The sequence below is a fragment of the Haliotis rubra genome, unplaced genomic scaffold (assembly GCF_003918875.1).
Source record: "Haliotis rubra isolate DU_JTF1 unplaced genomic scaffold, ASM391887v1 Scf613, whole genome shotgun sequence".
Classification (NCBI taxonomy): domain Eukaryota; kingdom Metazoa; phylum Mollusca; class Gastropoda; order Lepetellida; family Haliotidae; genus Haliotis; species Haliotis rubra.
The window spans coordinates 168,244-182,599 of NW_025767317.1; the positions used below are offsets into that span (position 1 = coordinate 168,244).

A 14,356-nucleotide genomic window follows, 5' to 3' on the forward strand; every position below is an offset into this window, starting at 1 on the left:
AGACGACAATGGTTGGTAATGTATGTAAGTGATTAACATAAATGTACAAAATAGACAAATTTAAAGGCACGGTATCACACATTTTCGACAATATTTTGGCCAATAGTATATGTATTGGGGCATATGCCCTCACTTTAGCTTCCTTTTGATGCAATAAAAGACTTCTTATCACTTACGACTTGCCTGAAATCGATAATTGAAATTTCGAGGAGAACAGCTTCCAAAGAGAGAACACTTGCCATAATTTTTTATATGAAATGTAAACGATTGCTCCGTACACCGAAAATGTTGCACGCGTGTGTTATCGGTGTTTGTCGAAGTAGGTTTCAATCACAAGATATTCGTATATTTTGAAAGAGCGCTCCAAGGGACATAACTCTATGGGGTTCGCTTGAAATAATGTTCGGCCGGTAGAGGGCGCGAGGGTCGATTTAATGCAACGTTGAATTAATTCATTTGAACTTTATATTTTAATTCTGTAATCTAAATACGTCATTTTTTAAAATAAATTATATGGTAACTCCTTCCTGAGGGCTGATAGTATTACTGAGAGAAATGCATTATTCATTTTTAGAAAAGCGTGATATTTATATATCCAGATGAATGAGTTGGTCTCAAAATTATGGACTGGTTATTGTACTAAGTTGCACAATAGGACGGAACCAAGTCAGCAGGAAACGAGATTGTTGTGTACTCAATGTTTTGACTTGTTATGAACGGTCACTAAACTGAGTAACCAGGCTATTCAGTCATGTCATGGCTGGTAAGGTATCTGCAGTTGCAACTGGCAGCTTGAGTACTGCATTGATTGAAATGTATTCAGCGTCAGTTTTCCAGCTGTCAGCATTTCTCTCCTTTTGTTACATACTGTTTGCCTTAGAAAATTAGCATAATAGGCGCTATGTAACATCAGAAGGCAGGTACTCAAGCTAGACTAACTCTTAGTCGCTGAATTTTGTTAGAAACAAATGATTCCTCTTAAATTGAAAGAAGCCCCTGTGAGACAGAAGATTCAGAAACTGAACCTGAGGACATCTACATTTCCTTCCTGTTGGGCTTTAGCATTGCAGACAGGGCTTGGCGGAGTGGAAAATAATGCTGTTCAGGGACTGTGAGACAGAAAAGTAAACAACCACAAAAGGTCTGTTTACATCTCAGAAACCAGTTGCCAGAACCTGCTGTTGTTTGACAGCGAAACGTCTTTGGAGGTGGTGGAGGCGGTGCTTCCACTGTATACCTAGTTTGGTTTCAGGATCCCAGAGTTGATTCTTATCTTTGCAACTATCATAGTATGCGTGCATCAAAGTCTGCTGGGTTTCCATCATAAGACAAGAGAACCGCAGGACTTGAGTAAGTGAGAGTAGTTTTATGCCGCTTTTAGCGATATTCCAGCAATATTTTCGGCGGGGAAACCAGAAATGGACTTCACATTGTATCCGTGTGGGGAATCGAACCCCGGGACTTCAGCGTGACGAGCGAACGCTTAAACCACCAGGCAACTCTCACAACCACTGTCAGTCGAGGACAGAATCAGCCAGAAGTGAAGACTTGAAGTCCGATGGTGTTGATCTTGGACGCTGAGATATCGAGGAACCCGAGTAATATAAACTGAACACACTATACACTATGTTATACATTATGGTGTTCCATCTGTCTTCATGCTGCTGCGTCATCAACAACTTTACTCTAGCAACAGGGGCGGCAGGAGTTATTGTTTCCATCAAAATGATATATTTTAAGAGACTAATTGTTAGTCTCCCCAATAGTGTATGTAGTTCTATAGACGGGTAGTGCGGTGGGGTAGCCTAGAGGGTAAAGCGTTAGCTCGTCACACCGAAGACCTGGTTCGATTCCCCACATGGGTACAATGTGTGAAGCCCATTTCTGGTGTCCCCCGCCGTGATATTGCTGGAATATTGCTAAAAGCGGCGTAAAACCAAACTCACTCACTCACTTGGAACTTGGGTGCCAAACATGGCTTTACTTACTTGTTTCAACTCAGAAGACTATTTAGCAATCGGAGTGAGTGAGTGAGTGAGTCTCTGCTGTAAACAGTATTTGAATTATAATCACGGTCGGTTAACATAGAGTGTGAGGACGGCCCAAAGTGTTTCAGGTTTTACACGTTTACCATTCTGATGGAACTCAGGAACACGGATGGAATTCTAGAACACTGGAAGCATGGCGAATCTGGGACTGGAGCACAGGATCCCGCCGCCACCTCCAGTAAGAACGCTATGCAATCATCTGCCTGTACGCCTCAGAGAATCATAACGGGCGGATCTTAATGGTGCTGTAGATTAACAAAGAAGAACTTATCGATCGATTCATGGCTCATTCTTGTATTTTGTGCTCAAGATAAAAGTCGAAATGGTTATGGATCTGATGATATAAGGTCCACGCAACTTCAAAAGGTGGGAATTGTAATTAACGTGACATCGCGTGTTCTATACTGAGGTTCACAGAAACAGAAGCTTTAAGGTGCCATTGCAACTACAAGAACCTCTAAGACTGTTTTCTTGGACTTGGAGTTCCATTATTTCCGTTCGTGCGTTGGACAGATCTTTGAGGGTGTAAACTAGACTCCCTTGTACACTTTTTTGTACACATGTGTATGAGACGGTTTTGAGCCATGCAGGCCATGATTTTTTTTTTTTAATGACGTGTATAATTTAGCATTCATCTGTATCTGTTGGGTTATTACTCACAAAATGGCGAGCTTCAGTTGAGTTGCTTTCTTACGATCTGGAAATAACCAAGTCTGGACCAAACAATCCAGTGACTAATATTATCAGCACCAATCTATGATGACATGTATCAACCAAGTCGCGGAACCTGATTTCACGATCCCGTTAGTCAGCCCTCACGACAAGCATGCAGTGTGCGAAATAGCCACTGGCCCGCTAGCTCGTGCCTAGTGAAAATCCAGTCGGGCCAGTAAATCTCCACTGTCATTTTTCATGGGGTCATTTTGTAAATATATCACTCTCTCTGACTTGTTGAGTTGATACACTTTTAAATCATGCAAGATTATGGCCGAGTAAATATGGTGATTACATCAGCAGCTTAATGATGAAACCCGTGTCTACATTCGGGCTAGTGAATTAGTTTTTACGCTAGTAACTTTCATGCATAACTAGCCCGACTTCGTTAGCAAAATTTGGAAACTATTTCGCACACTGCAAGCATGGGCTGCTTATAACAGTTCAAACACAAATCTTCAATTATTTTCTCCTTGTAAGTCAATGAGAATACTAATGAACAACTAATGGTTGTATGGTGTTGATTGGGTTGCTACCCCCATCATATGCCGCTATACTACATTTGATAAAGGAAGGGTGGGTGAAGGATTTCGGGTGATATACTAGTCTGGTCGAAACACCACCAGCACCACGAAAACACCCACTCACGTGGCACTGAACAATAGACGTGTTACACTCCAAGAGTTAGAAGTCACAGGATTCTCGTATCACGCGTATGTATAAGTGTCCCATGAGTTCCCGGAAAGTTATCTAGAGTAAAATGAAGGTTGTGCGGGTCACGACCTCTAATGAAGGTTGTGCGGGCCACCACCTCTAATGAAGGTTGTGCGGGTCACGACCTCTAATGAAGGTTGTGCGGGTCACTACCTCTAATGAAGGTTGTGCGGGTCACGACCTCTAATGAAGGTTGTGCGGGTCACTACCTCTAATGAAGGTACGGGTCACGACCTCTAATGTGCGGGTCACGACCTCTAATGAAGGTTGTGCGGGTCACGACCTCTAATGAAGGTTGTGCGGGTCACGACCTCTAATGAAGGTTGTGCGGGTCACGACCTCTAATGAAGGTTGTGCGGGTCACGACCTCTAATGAAGGTTGTGCGGGTCACGACCTCTAATGAAGGTTGTGCGGGTCACGACCTCTAATGAAGGTTGTGCGGGTCGCGACTAATGAAGGTTGTGCGGGTCACGATAATGAAGGTTGTGCCGGTCACGACCTCTAATGAAGGTTGTGCGGGTCACGACCTCTAATGAAGGTTGTGCGGGTCACGACCTCTAATGAAGGTTGTGCGGGTCACGACGTCTAATGAAGGTTGTGCGGGTCACTACCTCTAATGTCCTGTAATGATTTCACTTCAGTGACTTATGACAAAAACTACATCCATCACGAAGATTTGGAGGACAAACAAGAATCCATGGAGTTGAAATACCCGGGTGTCCAAACCCAAGGCGTTTTAAAACAGCCAGATAGATCTTATGGTCACTTTTGTTGATAACACACGCCAATTGTTTATCAATAACAGCTAGTTCTATAGAAATTATTACGCGACTCTATCAAAACCAAAAGACCCGGTAAACCTAATGGTCTCCTCCATTAGGCACCAGGCACCACGTTGCCATGGCTACATCATGATATTCACCATATTTGAGTGTTAGCAGCTACCACTTTATCAAATTTGAAAACCCAACACGTCCGTGGTAAGATATAAAACTGTCACCAAGGATCGGTGCTGCTATGGAGGGCTGATGGACAGACCAGGATTTGACCTCCTACAAAACAGTGACCTGGAGAAGAGCAGCGTTTGAAATACCTGCTTGCCCGACCGCCCGGGGCGGGCTATTTTCAACACGGACTGCCAGATTCTCAAATTCACCTGCCCGACGGTAGGTTAAAATTTAGACATGTATATTAGCATTTTTTGTGGGAAGGTAAGTTTTGGTCTGGGCTGGCAAGTGTTACATCTAACCAGCCCTGTAGTCTGAATGAAAGATATGTATTTCCAATCTTGGTCGGAATCATTACTTCTATCAACAAAATGTGTATATCATAATCAATGGAAATCGGATATACGTTATGAAAACTAATTAGCAAACATCGACGTAACAAAGTTTCGTTTCTCTTTCGTTTTCGTTGCTCTTCCCGTGATTTTTTTTATTGAAACTGGCAGGTATGCAGGCATACTAAGAGATAACAGAATATGTCAATTCTGTAATATGAATACTGCTGAGGATGAACAACATTTCCTTCTGTATGTGTCCTGTTTATACCACTCTACGAACCAAATACCTAAAGCCATACTATTATAAGCATCCAAGTGTAAGAAAATTATTTTCACTGTCAACATACTGTCACATTATTATTACAGAATCTAGCAATATACATCTATTTCGCTATGAGTTTAGGAAAAAGGATTTTTATAGAAAAGAATTTGTAAATGACATCCAACTACTCATGCAAACTTTAAATGTACCACAGGCCTGTGGCCTTTTAAAGTTCCGAATAAAGATTGATTGATTAGGAGTAAGTCGTTCTATTCACGTTTTTCTAGGCCACAGGCCCACAGTACAAAACATTTCAATATTGTGATTACAAATGAAGTGATTCATACAATTTCATAGCAAAATATATGTATTTAGACAAATTCACATAAGTAAGTTGACGATTTGAAGACATAAGTCTAACAAATGTTTCAAATGAGGGGTTACTATAGTATTTATACTCAATATATTGCTTTCTTAAGTCGGTGAAGGCACAGCAGACAAGGATAAAATGGTACTCGTTTTCGACAAGCTGGATATTATATCGAAGGCAGTATCTGCATAAACGGTTCTCGATGCCTATGCCCAATCGTCTCCCCATTTCGATCAGTAGCTGGTGGCAGCCACATCTGAATCTGGTTAACGCTTGCTTCAATGGAGGGGAACTGTTTTGTGAGAGATAGGATTCATCATGCAGAACTGTTTTGTAAGTTGAATAAGCTGTCAACTTGGAGTTCGATGACATTGAAGCCTGCCATCGTTGAATGTTGTAGTCAGACGCTCTTTGTTTGAACTCAGACATGACAATATCAATATGTCCAACATCTTGCATAACCCAAGCGTACCCGAATCCGAACTGGAATAAGATATGTTTGTGGCCCAAGAAGATCTGTTGACGTTGTCTAATCCATATAGCATAAGATAGGTTTGCTTCAGTAATCTGTCGTTATTCATGTTGATTATTTTGGCCCAATATTTATTAACACATTTAGTTACATAAGAAACATATAAAGGTCGTCCACTTTCACCAAGCACCGCATCATTGCGGGTTGTCAAAGGCAGATGTAGAATTCGTTTGATGAACTTTGTCTGTACCCTCTCAATTTGTTCTACCACCTCATATCCCCAGAGCTCGGCGCCGTATGTAAGTATTGGTAGGACCATGCTGTCGAAAATCCTCATTGCAGTGGTGATCTGTAATCCGCCACACATATAGTGAAGTCTGTATATGTGTACACATACTTTCTCCGCCTGCTGTGCTAACAACTGTGTCAATCTTGTCCACACTAGTTTGGGTGTAAAATGAAGTCAGAGATACTTATAATACGAGACAGTTTCTATTTGGGATCCTCTGTAGTACCATTTTTCAAATGAACGTAAATATCCACCTTTACGGAATACATGTACAACGATTTTGGATTTCTGCATATTCAACGTCAACCCGCATTTTGTACAAAAATTGCTGACACAATTGATTTGGTCCTGTAGTTTTCCGGCAGATTCCGAGGCGTTAGCAACATCATCGGCGTAGAGAAGTGAACATACATTAGGGAATTCCTCTGATATAAATATTCCTTTACAGTTAGACGTTGACATTTCAGTGACTAGTTCGTTGATGTATAAAATGAACAACAGTGGACTGACCATACAACCATGGCACTGATTGATTAAAAGCGGCGTAAAACCACACTCACTCACTGTTATGAGTGGTGCGTTGCGGTGGCCAACATTCGTAAACTACTCGCCTCTTTCCCTGACCTACACCCGGCTTGCTAGAATGACACGAGTAGTTACGAATGGGTGGCCAAATGATCAATGCAAGGGAAGTAACTCTCATTCCGTAACCCAGAACAGAACATCAACAAACAGGTCGTCTATCGGTCCATCAAGCAGTGTTTTAAATCAAAATGACAGCAAACACAAAGCGAATTCTGGTGCATCTGAAGAAAACGAAACCTAAAGAAGGACAAGAAGTTCTCGCACGATTCTCACAGGTATTCATTAGTGCAGTTTGTTTCATGCGATGTTGTTTTCACAATATCAACAGCTGATCAATCAGACTATATGACGAAAATCACATGTCATAGTCATATGCTAGTGCGGCCATAGTATTCTATTACTTATCCTTTGTCTCCAAGACCTAGCTGTGAATAGTCTTGACTAATAATTGTATCATTGTGTACATAATTTGTGAGCATGTGTTGCTTATCATTTTCTTTTGGCAGTGCATTCTGGAGTATTTTGGGGCTACTGACCTGACAACACATCTACATGCTGAACTGGTCAACAACAGGCTTGTAGTGACCGATGACCTCACAGGGAAAACACCTGTCAAACTCAAGGTAACAAGACGTCATTGTGCCATCTTGTATTATCTTCGTCCCGTAACCCCCCTTTATTATCATTCTATGCCTAAGATTTATAGTAAGATTAGATGTTTTTTTATAGAAAGCCTATCCTAACCCTAACCCTAAACCTAATATAATGCTGAATCTAAACCCTAAACCTAAACCCTAACCCCTTGAAATGATCATACTAATTAGAATACTTTTCAGCAGGGGTTATAGGCAGAACTCTTACCGAAAAATAACCCCAACTGGACCAGGGGGTCATTGTTCCTGATAGTGAGGCATGGATGACACAACTGTCTCAGCTCTCAGTTCACTGAGTTGCCACCCTTGTAGTGCCAGACCCAGTACGGCCAGTAGCCTGCATTGTTTACATAGTTCCTACTTCCTCCTCAGCATCCCCCTTTCTGTCCAGTTCTTCACCTCAGCCCTGAAGATGTGGCAGCTCTCTCACCAGAAATTGCCAACAGAGGGGTAGATGTGGGAGCTGCTGTTGTCATGGAAACTGGAGATGGGAAAGTTCTACTGACTAGGAGAGCCAAGCAGTTACGAGCATTTCCGGGAATATGGGTTCCTCCAGGTATGTGAACATCCATCTGCCTGTGTGGACATGTAAATGAAAGCTCTTACATTTTAGCAGCAGATCATGTCATCAGTGCTTTGAAGGTATTGGAATTGTGATTTAAGTTAAGATCAGGACTTCCACAAGGGGGTGAAGTGTGAGTCCTGTCCATATTGTCCACACTGTTCAAGTCTTGGCACACCAAGTCAACACCAGGGTGCCGTTGTACAAAGCAACCTTAGCGTTACGTCAGTCGTAAGTCTGTGTGGTGGTATGGAAGTTACAATAACCTTAGCGCTACGTAAGATTTCAGTGCTACGTCAGTCGTAAGTCTATGTGGTGGTATGGAAGTTACGATAACCTTACGATAACCTTACGTTATGTCAGTTGTATGTCTATGTGGTGGTATGGAAGTTACGATAACTATGTGGTTTGGAAGTTACGATAACCTTAGCGTTACGTCAGTCATAAGTCTATGTGGTGGTATGGAAGTTACGATAACCTTAGCCCTAAGATTGCTTTGTACAACGGCACCCAGGATTTGCACAAGTGGACAAAATGTGAAACCCATTCTCATTGTGTACACTGTCTAACTTATATTTTGCACAGCCTGTAATGACCACTGTGTAAAGTTATTACCAACAAAGCTGTGTAAAGTTATTACTAACAAACCCGTGTAGAGTTATTACCAACAAAGCTGTGTAAAAAGTCTAGTTGGTACTGTAAACAAATTGTCTGCTGCTTCTTTTTTTCTGACTGTTAGGTTAAGCAGAAATTGTTTATAGCACTGAGCAATATTTATTTGTCTGTTTACTGTTACACCTACAGAACTTCATGCCTACTGTATATGACCAATGGAAAGCCCAATTTTGAGGACCAAAAATATTCTAGAGAAAGGGGTAGCGACTGATCTGAAGGTTATGCTTTCACCAAACTTTTTTTTCTGGTGCTACAAAAAGACATCATATCGCTTTGTGTGAATGAACAAGAGAAAACGACTTTGTCACTGAAGATGCAAATTACAGAACTGATGTTGATGGTAGGATAATGTTTATGGCAGTAGCTGTTGATATGCCAGGATGTGTTGCTGTGTGGATTCCACTGAAGAGGGATGAAACAACTAATCCTGATATTTACAATTACAGGAGGGCACATAGAGGAGAATGAAACTGTGAGTTGGATCAGTCAGTGTCTTCTGTAAACATTCTGCACCCGAAGTCTCAGTCAAGTAACATTTCTCCTGGACTAGTAAATATCAGATTATACCAGTCAATATGCTAGGACTAAGATATGTGGAAATTATGACATGTTCGGACTGGAGAACTGAAAATCTTTTGTCACATGCTGTGGAAACTATCTCTGCATCTTTCAGTGACATTGTGTTTGTTGATGAGATCAGTGGTGCCAGCAGCTTATTACTACATGATCAATGGAAACTTAAATAGCCAAGTTTTCTCATTTGTGACAATTTGCTCTTTCCTTTGAATCTTATGTCATCATAATTAAGTTTCTCTGTCATTCATCTATAAACATCTTACAATTCAATATATTCAAAACTATACAGTACATATCAATGGGGACCCAAAATCAAGAGACTGACCCTGACCTTTAATATTGTCAGAACAGAACAGATCATTATTGACCTGTCACATGATTAACATCAGTTGAGGCATCGGGGTCAGGTGGTCCTTGTTTTAGTGTATTTACCTTGTCAGGAGCCGTTATTGCTTGTTCTCACCATACACGTGTACACGTGCTGGTGTTATCTTTGTGGTCAATATCCTTCATGTCGCCCAACATCAAACTGATCTACTACTCAAGGCAATACCCAATGTCAATTTATTTTTCAGTTTGTGGAAGCAGGTCTGCGTGAGTTTGGTGAGGAGACAGGCCTACAGCTACAAGCTAGTCAGTGTGTTGGGAACAAGCTACATCTTCTGGCTCTCTGGGAGGTAAGGGTCTGTGTGAGTTTGGTGAGGAGACAGGACTACAGCTACAAGCTAGTCAGTGTGTTGGGAACAAGCTACATCTTCTGGTTCTCAGTGTGTTGGGAACTAGCAATGTCTACTGGGTGGTAAGATAGGAGTTCCAGTTGTCGTCAGCCAAAGAAACAATACTGTCAAATGGTTGGATCATTATGTCATGGTATCCATCAACTAACTGAAGCATCAACCAAGAGTCCTACACAGAGGTGGTTGATAGCCTACTGGTACACCATGTGGGATCTGAATGTGGTGTACCTGAGAGTTCTACACAGAGGTGGTTGATAGCCTACTGGTACACCAAGTGGTGTACCTGAGAGTCCTACACAGAGGTGGTTGATAGCCTACTGGTACACCATGTGGGATCTGAATGTGGTGTACCTGAGAGTCCTATACAGAGGTGGTTGATAGCCTACTGGTACACCATGTGGGATCTGAATGTGGTGTACCTGAGAGTCCTACACAGAGGTGGTTGATAGCCTACTGGTACACATCTGAAGGTGGTTGATAGCCTACTGGTACACCATGTGGGATCTGAATGTGGTGTACCTGAGAGTCCTATACAGAGGTGGTTGATAGCCTACTGGTACACCATGTGGTACACCATGTACCTGGGATCCTGAATGTGGTGTACCTGATCTGAGTCCTACACAGAGGTGGTTGATAGCCCTGGTACACAGAGGTGGTTGATAGCCTACTGGTACACCATGTGGGATCTGAATGTGGTGTACCTGAGAGTCCTACACAGAGGTGGTTGATAGCCTACTGGTACACCATGTGGGATCTGAATGTGGTGTACCATACAGAGGTGGTTGATAGCCTACTGGTACACCATGTGGGATCTGAATGTGGTGTACCTGAGAGTCCTACACAGAGGTGGTTGATAGCCTACTGGTACACCATGTGGGATCTGAATGTGGTGTACCTGAGAGTCCTATACAGAGGTGGTTGATAGCCTACTGGTACACCATGTGGGATCTGAATGTGGTGTACCTGGGGAGTCCTATACAGAGGTGGTTGATAGCCTACTGGTACACCATGTGGGATCTGAATGTGGTGTACCTGAGAGTCCTACACAGAGGTGGTTGATAGCCTACTGGTACACCATGTGGGATCTGAATGTGGTGTACCTGAGAGTCCTATACAGAGGTGGTTGATAGCCTACTGGTACACCATGTGGGATCTGAATGTGGTGTACCTGAGAGTCCTACACAGAGGTGGTTGATAGCCTACTGGTACACCATGTGGGATCTGAATGTGGTGTACCTGAGAGTCCTACACAGAGGTGGTTGAATTGATAGCCTACTGGTACACCATGTGGGATCTGAATGTGGTGTACCTGAGAGTCCTACACAGAGGTGGTTGATAGCCTACTGGTACACCATGTGGGATCTGAATGTGGTGTACCTGAGAGTCCTATACAGAGGTGGTTGATAGCCTACTGGTACACCATGTGGGATCTGAATGTGGTGTACCTGAGAGTCCTATACAGAGGTGGTTGATAGCCTACTGGTACACCATGTGGGATCTGAATGTGGTGTACCTGAGAGTCCTACACAGAGGTGGTTGATAGCCTACTGGTACACCATGTGGGATCTGAATGTGGTGTACCTGAGAGTCCTACACAGAGGTGGTTGATAGCCTACTGGTACACCATGTGGGATCTGAATGTGGTGTACCTGAGAGTCCTATACAGAGGTGGTTGATAGCCTACTGGTACACCATGTGGGATCTGAATGTGGTGTACCTGAGAGTCCTACACAGAGGTGGTTGAATTGATAGCCTACTGGTACACCATGTGGGATCTGAATGTGGTGTACTTGGTCAACTCTTGATTGCCTTTCATGAATTGAACTGTCTGGTCTTGACATATGCATGTACAAACTAGTTTCAAAGAAAAAAGCTCGGCAAAAGAAATGGACATATTGAACACCCTTGTTAGTTAATGTAACAGTTCAAACAGATTAAACATCAAATCCAACCCGGGGAGTGTATGTATATAGTCTTCTTTAAGGGATAAAATATAAGGATATTTTGTTGATTGTTAAATTTCAGTCTGTGTACCCACCAAAGCTGTCACATGGTCTGCCAAGGCGTCATCACGTGGTTGTGTACTTGTACGGGAAACTCATTTCTGACCTGACCTCTGACAAACTGACCAGTCAGCTGAAGATGCAGCCGGAGGAAGTGGACGCCTGCACATGGCTGGACCGTGACATCATCACCAACATTGTGAAGCTGTCAGATGAAGAGTCACCAGAACTGCCGAGCACCTCTGGCAGACTTCCTCAAACTATCAGGTAAACCTCTGATTTGACACATAATGTGTAGGCCAAATCTCACATAGCTCTGTTAATTCTAGTATCCTTCAATCATGTTGGTTTGACATGAGTTTGTATCATGAGGTGGTTAGATGTATGTGTATATCAGTATAAAACATGTGATATTCCCCGCCAACATTTCCCATTATGTATAATGCTCAGGACTTCTTTAACAGTTTTGACATCCCTTACCCAATTCCTAGTGTCAGTTAAAACATATATATATTTACAATTTAAAAACATGTTTGGTTGTCATTAAGACAAATGAGTAAGTATGGTTTTATGCCGCTTCAGCAATATTCCAGAATGGCATGGACACCAGAAATGGGCTTCACGCATTGTACCCATGTAGGGATTTGAACCCAGGTCTTCAGCTTAACAAGCGGACACTTTAACCATTAGGCTACCCCACCACCCCTCATTAGGACAAGCACTAAAACAATGACAAGGAAATATAACCTTTATGTTATTGATAACTATATGCTTTCTGTAAATATTGAGAAAGTTAAAGAAACCATGGTTAATATTAATCGAAATAAGATGATTGGTTTTTATCATGGTCATGCTGTCCTGTTACAGAGCCATTGTCCTGAATGATGAAGGCAAGCAAGTTGACCTTGACCTGCCCTTGGCCCCATTACTACAGACATCTGGAGATAAGGAGTGTTTAGGGAGGGTCAGCACCGGCACCAAGTTCGCTTTTGAAGAATGGCTAAAGAGAACCTCTGAATGATTCCAACAGCCATTAGGAACTTAATACTAAAGAAAGATAATATTCCGGGCAGATGGAATAGCCTGACAAGAGTGTTTGCTGGGGGTGGGAAATGTGATTGTTGAAGTAGTGATGACTCACATTTGTTTTATTATTAAATAAATTATACACCCACAAACTTTTCACTGCATTTAGTCTCAAAATATTTATTGCTTGAAAGAGCAAGTTATCTGGTTATCCTCTAAGAAACATTATTGCATATGTTCCTATTTCAATAGTAAGCATTTACCATAGTCACCCCAAGTGTTTAGGTTATAACGTGCACGATGAAACTGCCACTAACAATGACCTATTGGTTATGTTCATTATTTTATTTGTTTGTTGTTGGGCTAACAAATATTCTGGTCATTCCTTGCCAACCTATGCCAGACAAATGAAGGGATGTTATTATAACTTTTATGGCATGTTCATCATGACATCCAATCAATTAAATCATCCAGTCTGATCCAATCATTTGCTTTTGTTTCACACAATGGAGTGCTGGAGATCTGTTATAACCAGTCCCTTTGAGTTGATGCTCTGTGTGCAAATCTCCCAAGGAAGATTATTGCCCCAACTTCTGATCATATCATGGAAGAAATGATTGTGATTTTTGCTGTATATGCCATATCTTCATCAAAATCCTTTCAGCACTGAAACATGTTTTATTATCCATATGGTGAAACATACGAGGGTCATATATATCATATGTGTGGGCTTAATGGCTGACTCAACTTCATTAGATAGGAGCCATGCTTCCCATTTCCAATATTTGGAAATGCTTGTCTACAATCTGAAAAAAAGAAGTTTTTGCACTGATAGACTAGGTGAGGTGAGGTGAAGTTGGGTTTAACGTCGAGCTTGAGAATATTTCGGTCATATGACGAAGTGCATGCGTGTGTATGTCTATGTGCGGCTGCTTGTACTGGTTTTATAGTGCTAGCCCACTGAGATACCATGCCGCAGTGAAGCATGAATACCCCACTCAGACACATTATACTGACTCCGAGCCAACCAGTCCTTGTTATACCCAATAATGCCAAGAGCCAGGCAGGGACCAACAAGTACCATATTTTAACGTCTTTTGGTATGACGTGGTCGGGGATCAAACCCGTGACCTTCCGCTCTCTGGGCGGACGCTCTAACCACTACAACACGGAGGCGGTGATAGACTAGGACAAATTACTCAAATTGTTAACCCTGAAGGCAAATCGTGTTAAGTTTTGGCATACAAGCTTTTGAGTGGTATTGAGGGGTGCTGAATCCAAATATGCTGTATGCCAAGCTCAAAAATGCCCCATAATGCCTCAAAATGCAGAAATACAAGATGGCCACCAACGCCAGATTGAAACATGAAAACTAACATATCTCATT

General features: G+C 42.1%; 1 protein-coding gene across 1 annotated transcript; it reads left to right on the top strand.

Annotated features, from left to right (window-relative positions):
- The first annotated feature begins 6,850 nt into the window (after positions 1-6,850).
- LOC124255951 (nucleoside diphosphate-linked moiety X motif 17-like) lies at positions 6,851-13,448 on the top strand. The gene is made up of 7 exons (XM_046689906.1): positions 6,851-7,012; positions 7,244-7,360; positions 7,763-7,946; positions 9,074-9,099; positions 9,779-9,880; positions 11,966-12,210; positions 12,811-13,448. Exons 1-7 carry the CDS (start codon positions 6,926-6,928, stop codon positions 12,962-12,964), a joined length of 915 nt encoding a protein of 304 aa, XP_046545862.1. The 5' UTR covers positions 6,851-6,925; the 3' UTR covers positions 12,965-13,448.
- Positions 13,449-14,356: the final 908 nt, after the last annotated feature.